Source organism: Falco cherrug, chromosome 9 (genome assembly GCF_023634085.1).
Source record: "Falco cherrug isolate bFalChe1 chromosome 9, bFalChe1.pri, whole genome shotgun sequence".
Lineage (NCBI taxonomy): Eukaryota > Metazoa > Chordata > Aves > Falconiformes > Falconidae > Falco > Falco cherrug.
Window position 1 is genome coordinate 27290127 of NC_073705.1, and position 22510 is coordinate 27312636.

Here is a 22510-nt window from a genome sequence, read left to right on the forward strand (position 1 = left end):
GAACTGTACTGTCACGTAGTGAGACATCTTGCTCAACCACACAACATCTGGGGACTAGCTAGTACTACTGAGAACATTCAGTTTTTATAGGAGTGGTAGGATCTTTATTTCATTATTAGCCTTTTTAAAGAGGCCATGGGGAACTTGGACATGGGAGGCTATTAAAAGCTAATCCATTTAGTTCCCTCTTTTTCTTTTTAACTCTTCTAGCTTATTAAAACATGGAAGTTGTCCATATAGTGAAGATTAACCAAAGTGCCTAAACTTTGAGGAAGCAGGAATCTGAGCCTTCTGGCTAGTTAGTCCTTGTTCCGTGGCTGGCTTGAGCGCAACTGTCCGACACAGTCTTTTTTGAACACACAAGTAGATGATGCTTAGCCAGCTCCCACTGTATTTGCTGTTCCACTCAGCACTGTTGCAAGTTTCTTTGTATTTATTTAATTTCCAGTGAATCATACTCTCCTGACAAAGAATGTTTCTTGCTGCAAGGTATTTCTAGACTCATTTGGAAAATCGTTATAAAAGTGCTTTGTTCCAGAATCCTCACCTCACATGATTAATTTTAATTTGCTCGCTATGAGTTGTGAGACATGTGCCAAGTTCCTCCTTATATTGTATAATTCTGTGCATTTTGTTTACTTTGTTGGTCATATTACAATAATACTATACATGCAGATTGCATCCAGGGCACAGAATGCTTTTGAGATTTTGCACAAATAAAACAGAAACATTCTCCCTCCCTGCGTTCGCTCCTCTCCTGTGTTACTCGAGAAGAGTTGGGATTTATGTTCCTGCTTTGGAATTGATTGACAAGAACAGTAACAAAACCAAGATCAGTTCTCTTGTAAAAATATAAAGGGCCGTGGATTGCAGTGTTGAGGATATCAGAGCTCTGTGACTCCTTTAATGCATGCTCAGCAGTTCCTTCTTGCAGTGCAACATATTTTTCTCTTATCCAGCACAATCCATAGAGCTCAAAAAGAAAATACTCTCGTCATTGAGAGACTTCTGCTGTGGCCAAGCTGCAGGGTTTAGTCTTTGAGGAAGAACTCATTAGGGAGGAAGTGTGCTTCGTGGTTTCCTTTAAAGAGCTCCTCAAGGCCATTTTTCTAAAGGTGTCGATCTGTGCCCAGCTAAGCTACCCCAAGTCCGGGCTGCTGCCTCCCTGCTGCCCTGTGTGCTGGCTCAGGGAGCTGATGGGGCTGGAGGTGGTCCCTCAACTGGCTTCCCCACAAGCACCAACACCTTGGACCACCCCAGCCACACTGCACAGGGAGTGCAGAACGGAGGGACGTTCACAGGCGTGCTCCGCAAAGCAGAAATATAAAAGCTTGGTTTTTCATCAGAATGGAAAGATGAAAACAAGAGAAAGGCAATGTCCTATTTAAGGAGATGCTCTGGTTGCAGACAGGTGTGGAGCTGGGGAACTGGGTGTAGGCAATACCTACGTCTGACTCTCAGCACAAAGAACGGAGAGGGTGTTTTCATGCTGTGCATGCAGTTGGATTGGTCTTACTCCCCAGTGCAGTTAGATGTTTAGATCAGCTTAATTTTTAGCTTCAGTGCTCTTAGTTAAAATGATTATTTTCTGGATGGAAACAAACAAAATTGGGGGAAGCAAAAGTGTGATTTCTTCTGATTTTGGCAAGTGGAAAAATGATTTTAAATTAAAACTTCCTTGCCTGAAAACGATGGGTGATCTTAGTTTTCCTCGTATTCTGACTTTATCTCAACTGTTTCTAATTTGGAAGCTTCTTTCATTGCTGTTTATCTAGTTGAGCTGTAAAAAACTTGTCATCTCATCCTTTCCTTTAGAGACTAGAGGATCTTTTTTATCAGGTGGTTAAGGTTCTTAGGGTCTTAGTGTTGGTTTTGCTTTATAGTCATTAAAAAACAGCTGTTGTCTTTTCTCTGTATTGTGTCTTCTGTGGAGACATTACATTTTGGTAGCCAACAAAGACATTTGACCAGTATTCTTGAAATCAGTCTGAGCAAACTTTTGATTAGGATCTAAGCAAAGGTTTGAAATGGGCCAAGTCTGCAGCTTCTGAGAAGCACTTGGTTCTTCCCAGAAACTGTTGTGGTGATTTAATCTCAAATTTTATCTTTAGTTTCTAGGATACTGCAGCTATTTACTGCTTTTGAGTAAACCCCTTGAATTAAGTTGGTCAGCTTCTGGGAGTAACTAGTTGTAAGTATCTACTTAGTCTCTTGTGTCTAGGGGGGCACTGTGCATGGGAGATGTCTTTATCAGGACTTAAAGTTGAGGTCCCGAGTGCCTACAAAATAACCCAGTATCTCGCTGGGCCTTCACAAGAGAAGTGAAATCGGTTCCAGGGTTTTTTGCCACTGTTTAGTCTGCCATTTAATCTGCCAAAGCACATCCAAGTTTAAATTGATGAAAGTGTTCTCATTTCCTGTCCCGAACGTGTTGTGCAATAGCCTTCTTTAGCTTTTTAAAATATTTGCTCTGTTTCACTCCAGCATCGGTGGATGAAGTAATTACCATGTCAAATCAGTCAGTAGGACGCCTTGAAACCTGCCAGGTCCTGTGCACTGTTGGGGCATGATTAGACCCTGCCACTTATGGTTTCTAGGTCATAGGCAATATTTACGAGTTGATGGAGAAAGAGATCTTCACCAGCTGTTACCAAGAGTGGGGCTGGTATAGTAATTTTCGTGGTTTAGTCATAAGACTTATTTTGGAACAGAAATATGCTAATAGATGTTCTTTTCATTGCATTTAGTAAACTTTTCCAGATCTTCAGCATCAATGTGTGCTGATTATTTTTTTTTTTTTTCAGTCCCGGGGTTCAGTTTGTAAATACTCTGAAAGCAAGCAATGAAAAAATGTCAGAGGCTTGGAGATCTTTCCAATTTTTTTGGTCAGTTTGGTGTCGTCATCATCTAAACATAGGCAGGCTGGACTGGAAGAGATCTCTTGGGTCACAGCTCCCTTGTTTTCGCCTTTCACAGGCACTGTCGTATTACCCTTTTTATAAGCGCATTCAGCTCCATCTTAGTGCTTGTTTTTTGTCCTCATTTGGGAAACTGTTCCCAAATGTTGCAATTCTGAAATGCTCTTCTGAGCTTCTTTAAATTTCCCTTCCTATTCCTGTCCTGTTCAGAGGGATGGAAAACTATGCTCTGGGGTTAAGCCTAAAGGCAGGAACAAAAACTGGACTCCACCGGTTGGACAAAAACTGTTGCTAGTGTCTCCCAGAGGTATGTTATTCCTTGTTAATGCTCTCCACTTGCAGAAACAAACTGCACACATGTGACATCAGAAATTGTGTCTTTGAATTAGCTAATAAGTAATGCTTTCTGGCACCAGCAGCAACAGAATGTAATCATCTTCGTTACAAAGTATGAGACTGTGTTTAGTACCAAATAGCCTTTTGCGTTGGCTTCATGTAAGTCAGGGCTATCTCAAGGTTAAAAGACAAACAGATTCAAGTTGCAGATTTGGATAATTTGCTCCACCTTCTCAAAAGCCAGCTATCTCAACAGCGACTTTTAGTGATTTACTATCCCATCTCATATTTCCAAAAGACATTTCTTTACCAGTGTCCAGTTTTTTTTCCCCATCACTTTGTCTTGTTTAGGTAATACATAAATCTATCAGAAAAGAGCGTCATCTATAACCTCTGAGGCCCCTTAGTGACAAGCCCCATTGTCAAAGGCAGGCACTTTGCCAGGAAACTGTGACTCCCAGAGAGAGTGTACAAGGTTAGGGGGAAAGTGTGCTATTGCCAGAGGAACTGTATTCCAAGTGGATTTGTGTGGAACAACAACGATATCCAGTGACTGGTTAAATTAGCCACAGATGTGTTTTCTAGAACACTGTCCAAGAAGATATACAGTACTTTAAGGCTTGGTTCAGACATAATGATCTTCTGAAGTCAAATCAGATCCAAGCAAAATTGCATTGGTACTAGGGAAGCTTTAAAGGAATTGTGTAATATGATTCAGACAAGTAGATGAATCAGACGGCTGCAAACTAAACAAGGAGCACATCGGTGAAAGATGAGGTAAGGCGACTTGCATAGAAGCGTGATAGTTTCATGTTAGCAGTTTGCTGTTAAAATGCGAGCTGTGCTGGATTGACACGGGCGGTTAAATGGGCACGTTATGCCGGCCACCTGCCCGGAACGTGCGTGCGGAGAACTGCCCAGTGGTTTCTTTCAGCTTTTCAGAATGTACGAGTGCCTTGTTTTGCACTTGCTCTCTCCATTGCTGTATCGCTGTCCCTGCGCCACTCCTCCTACACGGCAGTGCTGCCGATTTCAGTTTTTAAGAGGATTATTACTCTGCTGACGGCAATGCACTCATTAAATATTTGGAGATTTTCACATACTGAAATCAGAGTACAGGTGAAGGCACTGGGACTTTCTCCTTCAGGACGATTTTGTCTCGGCATCACAGCTTGTGCAGTACATGGGATTTCTGTCCAAGATGCGTGTTGAGGAGCTCAGCTTCCATCCTGCAGCTGAGTTGTGATTCTCGTTCTTAAAGTTAGATAAGACAGACAGCAGAGAGAAGTCTTGTTGAATTACAGATCTGCTATATGGTTTAAAGTTCTGGAGAAACATAAGCAGCTTAGTTACTGTGGTAGTTGGAACAGGAAGCAAGAAAAGCTTTTGTTGTATTCTCTGACCTATTTCTTTACCATGTTATTTACTTGAACTAAATTGAATACGGTGTATTAAAATGTTGTCATAAAAAAGGGCCTGGAAGTATTCAGCTTAGATTCTCATTGCAATAGGCACTAATAGTAAAAGTGGAATTTAACAAGTAGCAGTTTTGTCAGGGAGTTGCAGGGGACTTATAATTAAGAAGAAAATTTTTCACAATAGAAATAGCATATTCTTGTGGATGAAAATTTATCTCAGGCGCTGTTTTTCAGAGCTCTGTTAAATGTTTTTTAATGTTGTTGGTGCAAATACAGAAATGGATCTGCATAAGTTTGCTTGCAATTTCCAGACATAGTTCCAAAGAGGGCTCAAATGCTGTGAGTTTTTTCACAGAAATGTTATTTTTCTTTCCTTGTTGCCTCTTTGTAATAATTTGTTTTAATCAAGCAAATTGTATTGCTTCCTGTCCTCTGCTTTCAGTTTCCTTTCACTTGAGCTCTGAATTTTGCTTCAGGAGATTTTGCGCTTCTATTCTTAGGAATTTTTGCAGGTCACATGCAAAGCCGTGTGTGTGTGTGCATGCATGCGTGCATGTCTTTAGACAGCATACCAATAATTAGAACAACCCTGCAAAGTCATGGCTTTGCTTCAGGAGAACTCACAGCAAAAAATGAAACTTGCCTCTGTTTTCAGGTATATTTTCTGATGTTGACCTAAGAGAGCCAGACATCCTGACAGCTGGCAGAATGTTTTGGTTTAAAAAGTGATTATTTTGAAAATGCTCATACCCATGGCTTTATTCCTTCTCTTTTTACAGGGTCTTTGTAAATAGAAGTTTAGCCATGGAAAAGATAAAGTGCTTTGGTTTTGATATGGATTATACGCTTGCTGGTGAGTATCTTAATTTTTTTTGTCATTGATTTAGTTTGGAATATTGCCTCTTCTTGAGCGAAAACCAGTTATTGGTTGGGCTGCTTCAGTTAGCAGGTGCTTCTTCTATTAGCAAATATATAATTCACTATTAATTGAACTTTCATTTTAGGTGTTTGCCTTAAATTTGTTATGTGCAAGCTGTATTTGGTCACAAGTTGTGTTGTAGTACAGTTTGAAGTGATTATGGCTGTCAAGGAAACCAAAGCTTAATAAGTCTAATTGCTTCCTGAGATCCCACTATATTTTGATATTGCCCCTGCAAGCCTGGCTTTGAGTAACAAGGTGATTTCTCTTATCCTTGGTGCATATGGCAGGCTACATTTTTAGCCAGCCGGTTCTCCTCTGTCCTGGCAGGGTCAGAACAGGTTTTCCTCTTTTCTCTTCTCCTTTGGCCACATTAGTGACTTGTTTTGAGAAGAGGCAAGGCAGGGGGAGTGTCTTGCGTCAGCTGAACAAGTTATTTTAGAAAGCTTTGCGCATTCCTTATGGCAGATAGCCTTTGGGAAGTTGCATAAGACCTTTTAGTTTCATGAAATTTTTTGCGTGACTTCTCCATCTTTCAAATACAGAACAGGTAAGTTCTCTGAGGCTTTTGATGAAGGGAGGAGATAAAGTTACTGTTTTCTGCATAATCAGATTTGCATGATGTTATGTATTTTAAGGAAGGAAGAGATAAAAAGCCCACTTCCACTTTCTTAGGTTATAGTATCACACAGGCTGTAACTGAGGATGTCATGGACAATCCTGCCTTCTTTCTCATTACCACTTCCAAGATTGCAGATAAGAAGTTACTATCACCCTTGATATTTCAATTTAGAATTGTGAATATAAACTGAGAAAATGTGAGGTAGAGCGTCAGGGTCACCTAATAATAGGTTAATGCAGTATGTCGACTATGGTCATCTAGTTACTGTGTTTACTGAGAAGGAATGAGAGATGAGTAATATGGCTAGAGGCAGTGTGAGGGTCACAGGAGCCACGGTCAGTGGCTGAGCAAAGGGCAGGAAGGTTTCCATGTGCTCAAGGTTCAACACGATGCTGCAAGGAGTAGTTCTGGAGGCTGTGGCAGGTAATTGCAGTTTGTATTTAGATCACTTGCTTTTGTTCTTTCAAGCAGTTACCCATGAAAGCAGTAGTTATGTATAAAAGGTTTAGTTATTCAGCACCTCATTTATACCTCTGTTTAAAGTTCCTGCCACTTTTTAAGTCATGGAGTGTATTGTTGTTAAGCTGTCCTGGATCTGACTCCAGGCACGTGCTTTCAGTGTTTGTGTTTCCCAGCTGTGACAGCCTTGTGGCATTGCCTTTAAGGAGTGCAAAACAGTTGTTCAAGAACAAATGCTTAAAAGAAAAAAAAAACTTCTAAGTTTCACTTCTGTAATGGAAAAACAACTTCTGTGCCTTTTGCAAACTGGCAGCATTTCCCAAGGACTCAGTTGATCCCAGTGGGACTGGCATGGAGCATGAAGCATGTTGCTAACTTTCATCCTGACAGAAGGAGAGCTTCAGCACTATCCTCACTTCTACGACTGTTCATTTTACTCAAGTGTTGCTTGTTCCTGTAAACACAGAGCAAATGTGTTGTTATCCACAAAATGTTACTTGGTTGATGAGAGGAAAAAATGTGAATGTTACAAGCATTCTAAAACAATACCCAGGGACATAGAAACCTAGGGATTCCAAGGCTGGAAGATCACAGTGCAACAGTTAAGCAGTCAGGGTCGGTACATTCAGGGGAGTTGAGTGATAGGGTATGGTGCAGAAAAAGAAATAGGATGTGGTCCGAGCAGAAAACTGGAAATCTGGACTGCTCTGGAGTAAGCTGCTGTCCTATGACTTCCTCTGTGGTACAACAGAGATAATACTTGCAGATCATTTTACAAGGAGCTGTGAGAATGTAATTAGGTTGGAAAGCCTTTTGCAGATGAAAACCATTATGCCTGGTAAGTACTATTTTCCTTTCTTTTCACTTGACTGGCAAATTAACATACAAAATTCCCTGTTTGTCTTCCTCTGTCTCAGAGTCATCCTTTCTTTTCCGTGTGTGCTTTTCTTATCTGACCATTATTTGCTATATATAACTGTTGCACACAAGAAAAATTACTTATTTGTTGCAGGGGCTTTAAAGAGTGTAGTGTTAGAATATGATTATAATAAATTAATCTGAAATTATAATAAATTGAGGCAAGTGAATATTGCATTCATTAGACCCTGTTGTGTTTTCTTTCTTGGCATGTTATCTCTTATACACCTTTTCACATGGACATGGACATGCTACTGTCTAGATTAAAAAAGAAAAAACAATGTAAAAAGCTATTTTATCTGTATTTTAACATCTGGAAATGGCATCTGCATACCAGATGGCGCATGCTGAGCAGAAGCCTTTTGGACACCATTCAAGACATTTAAATAGACCAAGGAAGAAGAACAGAAGCGTATCCAGTGTCATCAGCTCCTCATCTAGTTTTCTGCATTTGTACTTTCAGATATTGCTAAGTCACTTTTCTGTAAAGTTGTTTAAAAATATCCCAAGCACAATCTTCACAGTTAATGATTGAAAGCAGTCAGAGCCATTGACTCTGCCAAAAACTACATGCCAGATCCTTTTCCCACTCTCTGTTGTGAACTTTCACATCAGAAATAAACTGATGACATTCATCCCATAGCTGACAGTCATACGCTTTGACATGTCAAAAGAATTATTATTATTTTGGGACACCCTGAATTACTGTCTTGTGAAGAGGAGGCTGCGGTGTCAGTAAAAGAAAACACATTGTCACATTGTCCAGTACCTAAGGGGGGCCTACAAGAAAGCTGGAGGCGGACTTTTTACAAGGGCGTGTAGCAGCAGGACAAGGGAGGGTGGCTTTAAACTGAAAGAGGGCGGATATAAATTAGGTATTAGGAAGAAATTTTTTACTGTGAAAGTGGTGAGTCACTGGAACAGGTTGCCCAGAGAAGCTGTGGATGCTCCCTCCCGGGAGGTGTTCAGGGCCAGGTTGGATGGGGCTTTGGGCAACCTGGTCTAGTAGAAGGTGTCCCTGCCCGTGGCAGGGCACTGGAACTAGATGATCTTTAAGGCCCCTTCCAACCCAAATCATTCTATGATTCTGTCATTCTTCTCTCTTCGTTCTTCCCCAATCAGTGGCCACTGGCAGCACCGTAAGTCTTGCTTAGGAAGTTGTTGAGTACCAAAGAAGTCAGAATCACTTGACTTACTTTGAACTTCAGAAGTTTGAAACAGTTTTGGTTTTGTACTTTATGAGTTTAAGGACACAAACCTACTTCCAGTAACACTGTTTTCTGTCTAGAATAATCTAATTTTGGTAGGGACATGGCATTATAATTTTTAAGTATATTGTAACGGGTACTACACATATTCTGCAGTGATCATGTGTTCTACTACTAGCATGACTGAGAATGTCAGCTTGCCAACTGACAGCAGTTTTAGTATCATCGTGTTACATTGTACGTAAAATATGATTTCATGCGTTGTTTTGTAGGGTAGTATTTCTTAGCCTTATTAAATTAAAGGACCACAACTTAAAATTGAAAACAATCAAGGCTGTCTGATATAGCATTGCCACAGTAATTTTGTTTGTTTTCAAGTCAAAATTACGTTAAATTTTGAATTCTTTTTAATAACTTCTATGTTTTCTCATTCCTTGCATAGGGTTTGTCTCTTTCCTTGCATAGGGTTGAGAAATACTGTTAATGGGTGGGTTGGGCAAACAAAGTCTTGAAGAAAAGAGCCAGAAGGCTTTTGCCTCCTCTTCTGAAAAATTATGGACATTAAATTGCTGAATTCATAACCGCTGTGATTACAGCTGGAATTAATTTGACTGCTGGGAGCTCAAAATAAAATGAAAGCAAATTGAAATAACTCTCACAGGTTTTAGATTCCTTGTTTTTCCATAAAAGGTTGCTGTTGCATCCTCATGGAGTTAATAAGATCTACATGTATAGAAACTCCCAAGTCTCACTAGGTTTATGTGCTGGATACACTAATCCTGGAGGCTCAAAAATCTGTATTGTATATGAAACTGACTGTCCCCTTCCTGTTCAGTCTTTTTGGTTTGCTTGTGTTAGTGAATCACATTTAATACATAAAAAAATGGGGTTGTTTTAAGCTAGGTGTTCCTGGGAGGAAAGTTGAAGGAGCAGGAAGAAAGCAGTGTTTGACTGTGGTTTGTGTGCTTAGTTAAAGAGTCGCTGCTTGAAATCTTGGATGGCTTGACCCAAGTGGGATCCATCATCTGTTTCAGCCCTTGCTGTTAGCAGAGGTTAAGACAAGTTCCTGTGATGTTACGCAGCCATCACCCCAGCAACCCTTCATTCTCTGCCACTGACCTTGCTGCCTGCCAGCCAAGAAGCGAGGCCCATGCCGATTCCCAGAGGTTCCCTTGCTCCTTGGAAAGCAACGGTGTTACACCAGGATCTGCAAATAGCTGTGAAGGGCTGCGATTGCTGTTAGGGCAGAACTGAGAATTTTTGCAAAGTTCCTCTTTGAATCCTTAAGTTAGAGATTTGAGAGTCCTTTTGTAGTGCATTTTTGTTTGCTAACTAGTAGTTTCTTTTATTATCTGAATGATTCATCTCTGCTTATTCATCCTGACCGGCTAGAAGACCAATTGTCAGTAACAATTCTGATCTGCCTTCCTGTTTTACTAGTACTTTCAAAACAGCCCATGCTTTGGTCAAGGAGAATGTTGCATGTAATCCAAAAGATTCACAACCTTCTCTGTTTTGTGTTTACTGCAAACTGTAGGAAGAAAGACGAAGGTATATCGGTAGAATCTTCACTGCAACACTCACCTGAGATTAGGAGTTGGTGAGGCTAGCTGGAAATGCAGCAGAGAAATTGGTTTCATGCAGCATTTTATTTGGCTACTTCCTTCTCCATGTGAGCCACACTTGTAATTAGTAGGTCTGGATCCAAGTAATGCAGGAGGCCTTGGCATTACTAGCTCTTAAATGGGACAGGTTGCACAATGAGGTGATGGATAGATGTCCCTTGACAGCAGCAGGGCTAAAGCAGTGGGGCACTCAAACTGGCAGTAATTTCACACTGGGCCATTGGCAGATGGAGAGGGAATTAGTAAGAATTACAAACTCAATTGTGCTTGAAAAGATTCCTCTGTGACTACCCTCCTTCTCCAAAAGTTACGGCATTGTTGAAAGTTTTCTATCTCTGCGCTAGATAAGATGTAATGCCAGTAGGCAGGATGCTTTCATTTGGAATGCTTTTCCTGTACTTAAATCACTGCTGCTTTCATGTTCTTCAGAAATCAATAATGAAATTATCCTTGGCTGCTGAAAACTGTTTCAATAAAAGAAAAGGGGAAATGAGGCTTGAAAAATACTGGTTTTGTTGTGTGCAAATGTGATTAATACAACATAATCTGATTGGAATATAGCTTGTGTCCTGGAAACATTGCCAACTTAATGCCAAGATTTGGTGCACTGCAAAGATTTTATTGCAAAATTGCTTATGCTTTCAACTGTAGCATTTCCCTTCTTGTTACATGGGAAGAGACACAGGAAAGACAGCTTTAGCCTTTCCCAGCTTGCTCCAAAGTGCAACATGCGTAAACAGGTTTTGCCCCTTCCTCAAGTAGGTCTTTGTGTCTAAGCCATCCCTGCAGTTTGGAGGAGAGGGAGATTTTTCACACCCACATTTTATTTTTGAAATTTTTTTTTTTACCTGTTGACTGTGGAAAAAATGCACTCAGCCAGAAGGCAGGATTGGCTTGTTGCTGCCTATGATCTGGGAGGAAACGTGGCAGCTGAATTGAGGACTTGTTCTTCAGTTGCTCTAGTATTTTTACTGCAGCTGAGTTGTACCGGTTTTCTGTGCTTTGTTTTCCACAACTGAGAGATGGGACTAAGGAATTTGTACCTTGTATAAAAAAATTCTGGATTGCACAGATGAAGTATAAACATGGGAGTTTTATACATGAAAGATTGAACCGAATACTTTAAGGAGCTGCTGAGCTTTGTAACATAAGCAACTACAAAGAAACAGTTGTTCTTTGTTCAGATACTGTTATTGTCGGTTTATAGGTACTGGGCTCTGATACAAATGTTCTAACAAGGCTCTCCTGCTTAGATTGAAGGTTTGTCTTTAGTTTCATCATGATGTGAGGGCTACGGGCTTTGAGGCTCCTTTGGGGAGCAGTTTTGCTTCGTCTTGGTTCTGTGGATAATATAATTCTTTGTGTCATACAGAAATAGAATGGTGGCTAGAGAAAGGAATCTGTAGATGTGACAACAGTAGCCTTCAAACTGTCCCAACAAAAAATGAGAGATGCCTTGACTATGGCACATCTGCTGTCTGCGTTTTCACATTTGCATGTTTCCAGTTCAGCAGGTGCAGATTTTGCAGATTTCAGAGGCTGGTTTAGCCATTAGTGTTTTAAAGCTAAAGGCAGATGGAGAAGCTAAATTGTTCCTAATATGCTCTGAGCAAGGTGTTTTTTCAAATACCAGTGCAGTGCTTGAGTGGGTATTGTCCCAGCTCTGTGTTGCTGCTCTTCGGGAGCTTGACCATTTAAAGCTGTGTAATGAGCAAACTGAGGTCTGGAGCTGTGGGATCTCACACGCTGGCATTGGGAATGAGGAGTGGAGAAAGCATGTGTTGCTTGCTCCCTCCCAGTAAATCACCAACTGACAAACTGCTAATCTGCTGTCTGTGGATTCCTGAAGAATCAGCGTTAGACAGAAGCTGCTGAAAGAACAAGGCTTCACAGTGTAAGGAAAGTTTCAGAAGCTGCTACATTCTGTTTTCTTGCTCTTAAAAACATGAGAATACAGCAAGCTGGGTCAGCAGGCTGTCGGTGTACTGCCAGAAATGGAAGTATGGAGGTATTTTTCACTCTAATAGACCCCCTTATCTAGTAATCTTAATAACCACAACAGAAGTACTATTAAGTTGCAAATGCCCTTGTGATGACACAAACAGCTTACTCTGTAGGAGGAACCAGAGCTGAGAGTACAGAAGGCTTTAACTGTGAGATCACATGTGTGCTATTGCTTTGTGAATGCCTTATTTTAGCACACTACAGAAAAACTTATGTATGTGGCTTATCGACAGCGTGGGCACTTGTGCTACATATAAGCCCAGGATTACACTGTTAAACAAATGTGTAGCTTTTGAGGCTCACTTTCTTACGCAAATACGGAGAGAAATAAGAAGCTGGATCTGTTTGGACACTGATACACCTGAACAATGCCTTAGATATAGTGTATAAATAGCTACCACACCTTTAAGTAATTTCCTTTTTATTTCTAGATGCTAGCAAATTATGTTTGAACACGAAGCTCATGCGATCATTCTTCCCTGTTCAGGAGTCTTCATTGAAGAACTAAGCCCATACTTTGGCACACTAGTTTGTTTCCATGGAAATGCAGGGATATTTTCAATATGGGATTATGACTCCCAGTGGGCTGTATCTGAGAGGGGTAACTTGTGAAGGCCACTTGTTAAGCACAAAAAAAAAGATTCTTTTGTCGGGGAAACCATAAAATACTCCCATAAAAGAACAGGTGACTATGTAGTCATCTTCAAAATACTATTCCAGTGCAAAGGAATGTTATGCCAACTGTTAAAAAAGACAAACTGAAGTTTCCTTGAAATGCAGAGTCCGTCTGAATTGCTTCTCTCAACATGCAAAATGTGACCTCAGTGCTGCTGTTGTTACCTCAAGCCATGCATTTTTATTCAGCAGGAGAAATCTTTCCAACACTAAGCTCTTGTTTTGCCAGTCTCTGAGGCATATCCAAACAGCCCAAATCTTTGTTACATCAAAGGCAAACAAAGTGCAGCAGCAGAAAGCTAAAAATATCTGGAATATACCAATGAGAGCACTAATAAGCCTGCTTTGGGAAGAGTTAAAGCTGATGATACTTGACAACTTGTTTTTAAAACAAGTAGAAGTGCAGCGCTAAAACCAACCTGAAGTGTAGACCCAGCAGTTCAGAGCCAAGCTGAACATAACAATCCTGTGTCAGTCCTTGAGGCAACAACAAATCCTGTCTTTACAGATCCTTTTAGCATGCAGAGTGGGAGAATAGGAGCTGATACGGTTCCAGGTTAGAGGTTTTAGAGCTGAAAGCTGTGCTGTGTACTTGGGGATGTTTGCAGGAGTATTAGAGGTAAGGAATTTTCCATTGGTCTCGGGCTGCAGAGTGGATGCATAGCTGCTTTATGGGCACTGCTGCAGCTGGGGACTGCAAAGCCTTTGTGCTTCTCTGTAGGTTTCCACTCAGAACCCTGTGTTAGACATTGACAGAAAAGGGTGCTGGGGAGCCACTGAAGCTCAGATCCAAAAGATTCAACCCTCTGATGATTAGTGAGTCTTGCCTTAACTCTTGTTAGCAGATTTGCTGTCAAAAACTAGCAGATTTGCTGTCAAAAACATTGGTGGCCACGAGAGGCTTGGTGCAAGATCTGGCTGTTCATGCACAGCAGAGCAGCTTGTGTGTTAAGCATATGAAAGTATCCTGGGATGCACCTGGAGCCTTTCTCAAGATCTTGTTTGTTGATCAGGACAAAGACATAATTTCTAGTGACATAGGAAAGGTACATTAAATATTGAAGTGTGCTTAAAGCTCAGCTTTGTCATACTGCACAGAAAACTTAGTGTTTGAAAAGGTTTCTTTGGGTAAATGAAAATTATGATCAATATGGCAGCAGTTTCTTCTTATTTCAGGTTGAAAAATGCAAAGAAATGAAATATACTGTTGCTATCCGTTTTGTTTGTTTGGGTACTATGAAAACTCAATTTAAGTATAGGCTGAAATACTACAATTCTACTTTGCATAATACAGTACGTTTTTATTTATGGTCTAGTGGTTAAAATCAAAACCCAAGAGTCAAGAGGGCTGGGGTCTGTTCCTGGCTGTTTTTCAGCTTGTTTTGAACACAGACAAATCCTTTATGGTCACAGTTCAGCTAAGTCCATCATCAACAAATGGCAAGTTAGTGATTCACTGCGTTCCTAATTGAAAACATATGAGTTGTCCCATGGGTTTTGTTTGGGATTTCACGTTTACCACTTTTGTCAGTTTGTTTACAGGCACTGAGCTCCCAGGTCAGCGCAGCACAAATGTGCACGACTCCATTGCCCTGCATACAGGGAGCCACGTGTTCATGTGGGCAGAGATGAACTGAAAACAGTGCTGTACACAACAGGGCTTTGAACAGGAGTGTCCATTTTTCTCTTTCTGTCTGGTGAGGATGCTATAAAGTGAAATGACTGCAGCGGCTATGGCAGAAGTTGAGGTAACAGTTGATGGGTCTTCGGAAAGAGAAATGCAAGGCAAGGGAGCTGGAGGTTTGTGCTTATCTCTGCTCCTGGGATTGCCAAGCCAGCCAAGTATGCTTGTACAGAGGCTCCCACAGTACAGGTACCTCTGCAGGGTTTCCAGTTATTATGGAAAAGAAAATCCTCTGCCATGTTTCCAGGGGAAAATGTGCAAGCCAGGAGTGACTCTGGGCTCCTGTCAGACCTGAGCAGTCTGACTCTGCCGTCAAAACCAAAGGGAAGCTAACACTCAGGTGGGAACTTAAATGTAGCATTTCAGATTCCTTTTTGTGCAATTAATGCATTAGTTTAACAGAGCAGCATAGCTTGAAACATAGCTATTTCCTTTTCATTACATTTCAATGACGGTGCCTGACAATACCTCCCCTGGTTAGAAAAGACCCTGTAACGTGGAAGATGAAGTCATTAGTATTCTAGACCATAAATCCTCTTCTTTTCTAATTATATATGAAAACTGTCATTGCTCTGTAATGGGTTATGAAGATAATAGATAACTTGAAAGGAGGGTCAGTATGTAGAGAGGTCAGATAGCATTCTTCACTACCTGGTTACTTCTGGGAATCATCAGACCTCTGGCCCTACAGCTGAGCCAAACGTTCCTTAAGCTGTAGGTGTGTGAAATGCCTGCCCATCACTTACTAATATGTTTAATTCATATTGTTGCTTCAGTGGGGTTTATTGTTTAATTAAGTCCAGTGTCCCAAACACCTCCAGGACTCACTCGTTCCCTCTGGATTCTCAGCTGGAGTTGCAGGTCGGGTGATCAGAAGTGCCAGGGAATGAGTATTTGGTGCTTGTGTGAAATAGTTAGTGGTCTGGTTGGTCATGGAGGAGTGACTGTCACAGAGATCCTGGTGGTAGCTGGCCCAAATGCCCAGCTTTGGGACTACACACAGTTGACAGAATGGAAAGCTCCAGGAACAGATCTAGCCTATTTTGGGACATTAGTCTAGGGTCTCCTTTGATAGACATTGCTGAGGCAGGATACCTAGGTACTTGTACTGTTACGGGGGATGGGGTTGTAAATGGGGATCTTGGTCCTCAAGGCTTTAACTAAACACGTTTCATCAGCACGACATCGATACACATGTATTTCTAATACATACTTCCATTATTTATTTATGGTGCAATTCAGAGCAGCACTTTGATCCTGCTCTTCAAGTCAGGTTTGTGTAATTTCAGAAATGTATTTGCACAAGCTTAATTATGCATGTTGTGCCTGAGACGTGTATCAATCTGGATACTGGCTACCCACCTGTCCACGTATGTCCCTAACTGCCTGATTTGCATGCCTTACTCACTGGGGAATAAGCAGCAACTGAAATAACCTGTTTCTAGTTATTTGACTTTCATTTCTTCAAGACTTAGCACAAAGTAATTGGGCTGCATTTCCGGTGCTTCAGAGGAAAGGCTAAACCCCTTGCATTATCTGTCCACCTTTTGGCTTATCTGTCTTTGTGTGACCTCTGGAGAACTCAGATAGTGGGTAAAATTTCTGAAGACTGAGTGTTTGTTAAAGGTTTCTGCAAGCCTTTGGAGGAGGTCATCACCTCTAGTTTTAGAAATACTGATCTTATCTGAACACCCGAAAGTCAAAAGCCAATTAGTTTCATCTGTCAACCAAAACCGTGTGGGGAGGCAGGTGTTTCAGTTCCCAAGAGACGCAGTGGCCCGGGCCAAGGACGGGGAAGCCCACTGCACGGACAGTGCTCTCAGCACCTGCCTGGGGAAGGAGCTGAGCCGGTATGTACCCAAAGGATCAGAGCCGGCGATGCACCAGCTGCAGAAAGCAGCTGCTCCTGTGAAGTCCCCTGCCAGTGTGGGGGTGTTTCTGGGGGCACTGCAAGCACCTTTCCCGGGGCTGCTCTCAGCTTCCAGCTGGGAGGGAAAGCAGGTGAGGAGTTGGCTGATGGAAGGGATGAAACTCCTTCAGGAGATGCTAGGATGTCATAGGAGAGCACACTGGCCAGAGAGTGACAGATGGGGAAACACTGGAGGCAGGGATGAATGAGACTTAGGTCCTTGTAGTAGTCCTCGCTCTGCCTCTCCCCCGAGGAACCGTTCACTCTGTGGGCTGCTTGCAGCAACCTCCCAAGCTCATCTTTCCCTTCCTAAAGCAGGGTGCTGGCCATGGGGAGCTGCTTCCTCAAAGCTGCCTCAGTGGCGTGAGAAATCAGGGTGTTGTCACTGTTCTGCATTCGGGGCTTTTACAACACCAGATCTGTAGTGGCTGGAAATAAAGCGGCTGGGCAGGACTGGCTTGCAGGTGTGCAGTTTGAGATGGCAGGTATGTCTCACAGAAGTGACATGGCTGAAGCAGCACAAAAAGGAGTGGGTATTGCAGCTTCAGCTCCTGCTTCTCTCCTGTGATCAGTGACTAGCTTGTAAGTGTCCCCAAGCCCTGAAACAAACCGTGTTACATCCTCAGTGAGAAGCTACCCTGCCTGAATTTGAAATCTTGTGTGTGTGGAGGAACAAGGAAAGAAATGGACAGCCCTTGAAGGGCTTTCTCCTCCCCACAGCTTAAACAGCCATCACTGGCAGTACAGTCTTCCTTAGCTATTCATTTTGAAACAAAACAGACTTCAAACATTCATTTCAGAGAAGCCTTCCAGGAGGCCTGCATACTTCTGTGGGTCCTTTTTGCAACATCATTCCAACTCATTCAGCTTTGTATTTAGTGCAAATTGGATCTCAAAGCTACTCTTGATTACTCTGTGCATACCTGTAAATTGCAGAATAGGTCTGGTCATCTTACTGTGTGTGCTTTGCAAACCAGTGCACTGCAACGTGATGCAGCACTGTGTGCAGCTTTGATACTGTCCTGCAAGACTTGATTTATTCCTCAATGTTATGCACATAAAAAGCCCAAGTGTGTGTTAAAGTATACAATTAAATTTAGACGTGCTAATGTCAGAGTGATCTGGTGTGCGAGGCTCTCACTGGGAGCACCTTCAGATGTAGGGCAAAATTCTCTTCTCAGATTCCCAGAGTAGCTCCTGACTCGGTCTCCTGAGTCTCCTGCTCTGACCTGTACAGGCGTTTTGTGGTGTGAAAGAAAGCGAGCTCCCTGAAACAAGTAATCTGTCACCAACTAAGGCATGGACAATAATAACAAAGCCCCAAAAAGAGCATGAGACCCTTTCTTGAACCAGTTGCTCTGCATCTGTGAGAAGCTCAAAGGTTTTGTGTCACTTGGACAATGTGCTTGTAGCCTCTTCCTTCTAATTATCACTGAGCTAATGATCTAAGACTGCTTTGTGGATATGAGGACAGAATTTTGCCTGCAGAATGCACAATTACCTACTGTGCCTTCTCTATAAATCAGTTATAAGTGTATTTGGAATAGCTGCCAGGCCAACTTCTGAGCTTACCAGAGGACAGAGCTCCAGGAGATACAGTCCCACATGACACAGAGCTGTTGCAGTTTTAAAATCAGTCTGATTTTTTTCTTTAACAGGAGAGCCCAGTGTAACTCCGTCAAGACTGGAGTGACACTCTGAATCTGCATCTGCCTCATGTGAGTTAAAATCCTGGCAGCAGCATTTTGCATAAGCTGGAGCCTCTGTAGAGATATTATTTTTTTTTCTTTCTTTTCCCCCCCTCCCCCCCCCTTTTCAGGAAGGCTATAAAATTGTTACTGTATGTGTCTTGGCAGCAAAGGTAAAACCAACAACACAAATGCATGAAAATTGCATACCTTACTGCACAACTGCTCATTCCAGGTCGGCTTCCCTCCTAGCACGTACTGTGTAAGGGACTCCTGCACTCATCACAGACCTGAAGGCTTGCAGCGTTCACTCCCAGGGTACTGCTTTTTAGCTTTCAATAGTATGATGTTAAGCCAAGTGATGGTATTAAGGGGAGGCTGAAATGCTGTCAGCTGGCTTCTGGGTTTTTTTTAAACCTTTGGTTGTTTTCTTTCCACCCTGGTTGCACAGTCCATAAGCACTGGGTGCCGATAGTCCTGTGCTGCTGAAGCATTTGCCTGTGTTGGAACATGAACTATTGAAATAACGTGGTCCTCTGAAGCTAGAGGCTTAGCATGGTGGCAGAGACATGGCCATCAAGTAGTAAGAAAGAGAAAAAGACATCAGAAGTTGTAGCCCGTGCTTTGGTTTTACTGTCATCCCATGTCCATTGGGCAAAGATGCTCTGAAAATGGATTCGTGGCTCTGCCTCTTCACCTATCACAGAGTTGGGGATGCTTGAAGACTGGGCCCTTCTCGGCTAGGTGAAAGAGCTGAGCATGGGAGATGCTGCGTGGCAGATAGCTGAATTCATGGCATTGCCATGGCACACAAATCATCTCCAGTTGTGGTCTCAGCAACCAGGTCTGAGGGTGGGGGATGTTCCAGGGAAGTTTAAAACTATTTTTTCATCATGCAGCTGCAGAAAAAAATACTGATCTGTCCTCTCTACTCTTCCCCACACATGCCTGAAGTAATTAAGAGAGAGAGAGCAAACAGCCCTGAGTACGATATTGAAATACATTTTTTCATCTAGTGATGCATATAACTGGGGCATCTTCCCCGAACGTGCTGCCGTAGTTGCAGCAGTGTTTAGCCTGTTCATTCCTGATCCGAAGGAGGTGGATCGTTTGTTTGCCCAGAAGCTCATGTTACTGAAACAGGCATTTGCACAGCTTATGAGAAATGTCAGTGGGTTGTGGCTCATACCGATTGATGCAGCATGTGCTGTGGTGTAGGGATGCTGTCAAGGTGGGCTCAGTGAGCTATCTGTTTGCAGCTGTGTGTAGCTGTGTGTCTAATTAAAGGAAAGTTTATCCTGAACAGTAAGTATGATGGTGACTGGAGAATGTTTATTGTCCCTTTCCTGTTTCCAGGAGTGCAGTTTCCTGTGTCTCTGTTTAGTTTGTGTACCAAGGAGAAGGCTCTCATTTTCCAGATATTGTGGAGTGGTAGAAAAATAGGGAAGGGACCTCAGGCATGAATAAGCTAAGTGTGTAGTTTTATTCAAAGAATTTTCAAGGAAGCAAATTCTAGAGCTTGACAGATAAGGGAAATACACCCCCCACCCCCCCACCGCCCAAGAATCAATAGGATCATTCAGATTAATCCTGTTGCAGTATTGCCTCTGCAGAGACTTGAGATGATGAAGGCTGAGGTTGATTCCTGTTCTTCAGCCTTTTTCCTACTGGTGCTCCAGCTTGTTTGCTTAGACTTAGAGAGTTAAAAGGAGGTCTGTAGTGATAAATCTAAGACAGAGAGGCAAATGCAGAAAGGAAGAAACTGAGTGAAGGCATTTTGTGAGCAGCTGGCCATGTGTCCTGCTGCAGCCGTTCTCTGGTGGAGTTAACAAGATGTACAGGTTCTTTAACAGAAAGCCTTACAGTTTGCCTGGAAAGGTTCTGCTGGAGCTGCTGCTGAACCACTTCCGTTTGTCCAGAGGAGATGCCAGTGTGCTCCTTGAGATTCCTTGTGTCTGGGCAGCATCAGCATGGTTGGTTTGTTCAGAGAGAGCAGTGTTTTGTTGGAGAAATGTTTTGTTTAGGAGTGATGTTTTATGGATTTGTTGGAAACATGGTCAGATTCCCAGGAAGCTAATGGGGGGGAGTGCAGCAGCTTCATGGACAGAGCAGGGGACCAGGGGCTGCTTCACATAATGGGGAGCTTTGCAGTGCTTTCACCTTCTGAGAGTATGTGCAGATGTATTTATTACTGTTTTCTCTGGGAAGTGCCTTTACTGCCCTGCATTGCAGGAATTCCTTTTTCCAGATGATGCTCTGGTGTCACTCTCACAATGTTATTCATCACCTAACTGCCTTTTGCTCCCTCCAGCTCCAGCTCACTCCCCAGAATTGCCTTGTCAATCACCGCTTTCTTCATTAGCTGTAGTTTTTGACTGCTTATTCCTATCTATAGCTCAATCAGCCCTTGCTTTCCTAAAGGACAGAAAAGACTATGTGCACTGAATGTTGTATGATGTTGTTGATGTTTTCCATCGGTATAATAATGCTTGAAAGTTTTGACAACTGTTTCATTGATTTTAGTAATCTGTTTAAGAACATTACAGGTTTGTTTGTTATGTTTTTAATGGTGTTAGTTTGATGGGGAAAATTACCTCTTAGGATTCTGGTGCTTTTTAGGTTATTAGGTAATAGGGAACCTTCTGTCATGGTTACTGTGATCTGAGTCCTTTGACAGTCTTGTTTCTTCTATAGTCCCTGCCTTGTTAGTATTTTTGTAGTATTTCATAGATTTGTTTTCTCCTCTCAGACTCAGCTTCCGTATTTCACAGTGTATATATATATAGTGGTGATTACTTGGGCAGTATAGACAACATGTATTCATATATATTTGTGAGGTCCACAGATGTGCTAGATATCTCTTGGGAAATGTCTGCTAACGAGTTTGCTGTGTAACTTGCGCATTTTTGTGTTTTGCTCAGCTAAATTTGAAATATTCAGGTGTTTGAGACAGTTGGGCCCATTGAACCCATGGTAACCCTCATTGCAGTCAGGGGTTGTATTCGTCCCTGTTACATCTCAGGACCAATTTAAGACAGGAACATGCAGCAAATACAAACACACCATCAGAGAAACACAGTCATTTCCACCTGTTGTAGAAACACAGTGACTTCCTTTTAAATGCTAATTAAATGATCTGATTAAGCAGTAACATTTCCAGTAGATGGGAATGTCATTTGTAGGATGAAGACAGGCCTGATGGTAGGAATGACTTGGTTGAACAAGTCCATTTCTTTTGCATTGAGCTAAGATGTGTGTCGCAGATGAGCAGCTCCTCTGAAATGTGAGAACGGTAAGCTTGCTGAAAAGAGTAGCATTTTGATGCACAAGGGTAATAGCTAACGGATTTTTACAGTACCATATGGTATTATTAACAAACAAATCGCATGTTAACTTGACAGCTCTACCTTCAAGCTAACTTAGTGTGCAGCAAACATAAATACCCCCGAGATGAAATCTGGAGACAATACTAAGCTTTGGGATTGTATCCAGAACAGTAACAGTAGCACAGCAGCAATGATTTTCAGGCTTTCTAACCATGAATACATGTGTTCCCCAAATTTATTGGTTTCTTCATCAGCTTTGCAAAAACACAGCAAACCAGAACCCAATCCAAGCAGGTGGAACAGGGAGCGTTCATGCATCTGCCTAACAGGACTGCAGGGAGAGGAGCTGCAGTTTGAAATACATTTTTCCTGATGCAGAGAGCTGTGATAGACCAATGGATATTTCATCTGGTGCACTCTGCTGCTGAAACCTGAACTGCGGCTCCGCTCGGCTGCAGTCCTGGAGCATGAGCTAATTCCACTGTGGCTCTGGGCTGGGGGACCCAAGGCAGCGAAGGGCAGGAGCGAAGAAGCAAAGAAGGGAATGTGTGATGTGGAGGAGGGAGGAGGGCAAATTGGGTACATTACTTTTAACTGCCTTCTTGTTTAACCCCCTAGCTGTTTTCAAATTTTCTAACTGAAGTCTCATCTTGGTACAGTGTATAAATCCCCTGAATACGAATCTCTTGGATTTGACCTGACCGTAGAAAGATTAGTTTCCATTGGATACCCTCATGAGCTGCTCAATTTTGTGTATGATCCTGCATTCCCTACCAGGTAAATGACTAACAGATACCGACC

At 42.2% G+C, this 22510-nt stretch overlaps 1 protein-coding gene across 7 annotated transcripts in view; it reads left to right on the forward strand.

The window, feature by feature from the left end:
- Nucleotides 1–22510, forward strand: part of NT5C2 (5'-nucleotidase, cytosolic II) — a 63290-nt gene that overhangs the window by 26449 nt on the left and 14331 nt on the right. For 6 of the 7 annotated variants that reach the window (XM_055720135.1, XM_055720136.1, XM_027802515.2 and 3 more), the window contains 2 exons: nt 5452–5525; nt 22369–22486. In XM_055720135.1, coding sequence (XP_055576110.1) covers nt 5452–5525; nt 22369–22486 — 192 coding nt within the window. Of the gene's footprint in view, nt 1–5451; nt 5526–18353; nt 18414–22368; nt 22487–22510 lie in introns of those variants that run through there. The other variant, XM_027802517.2, reaches the window with a different exon arrangement.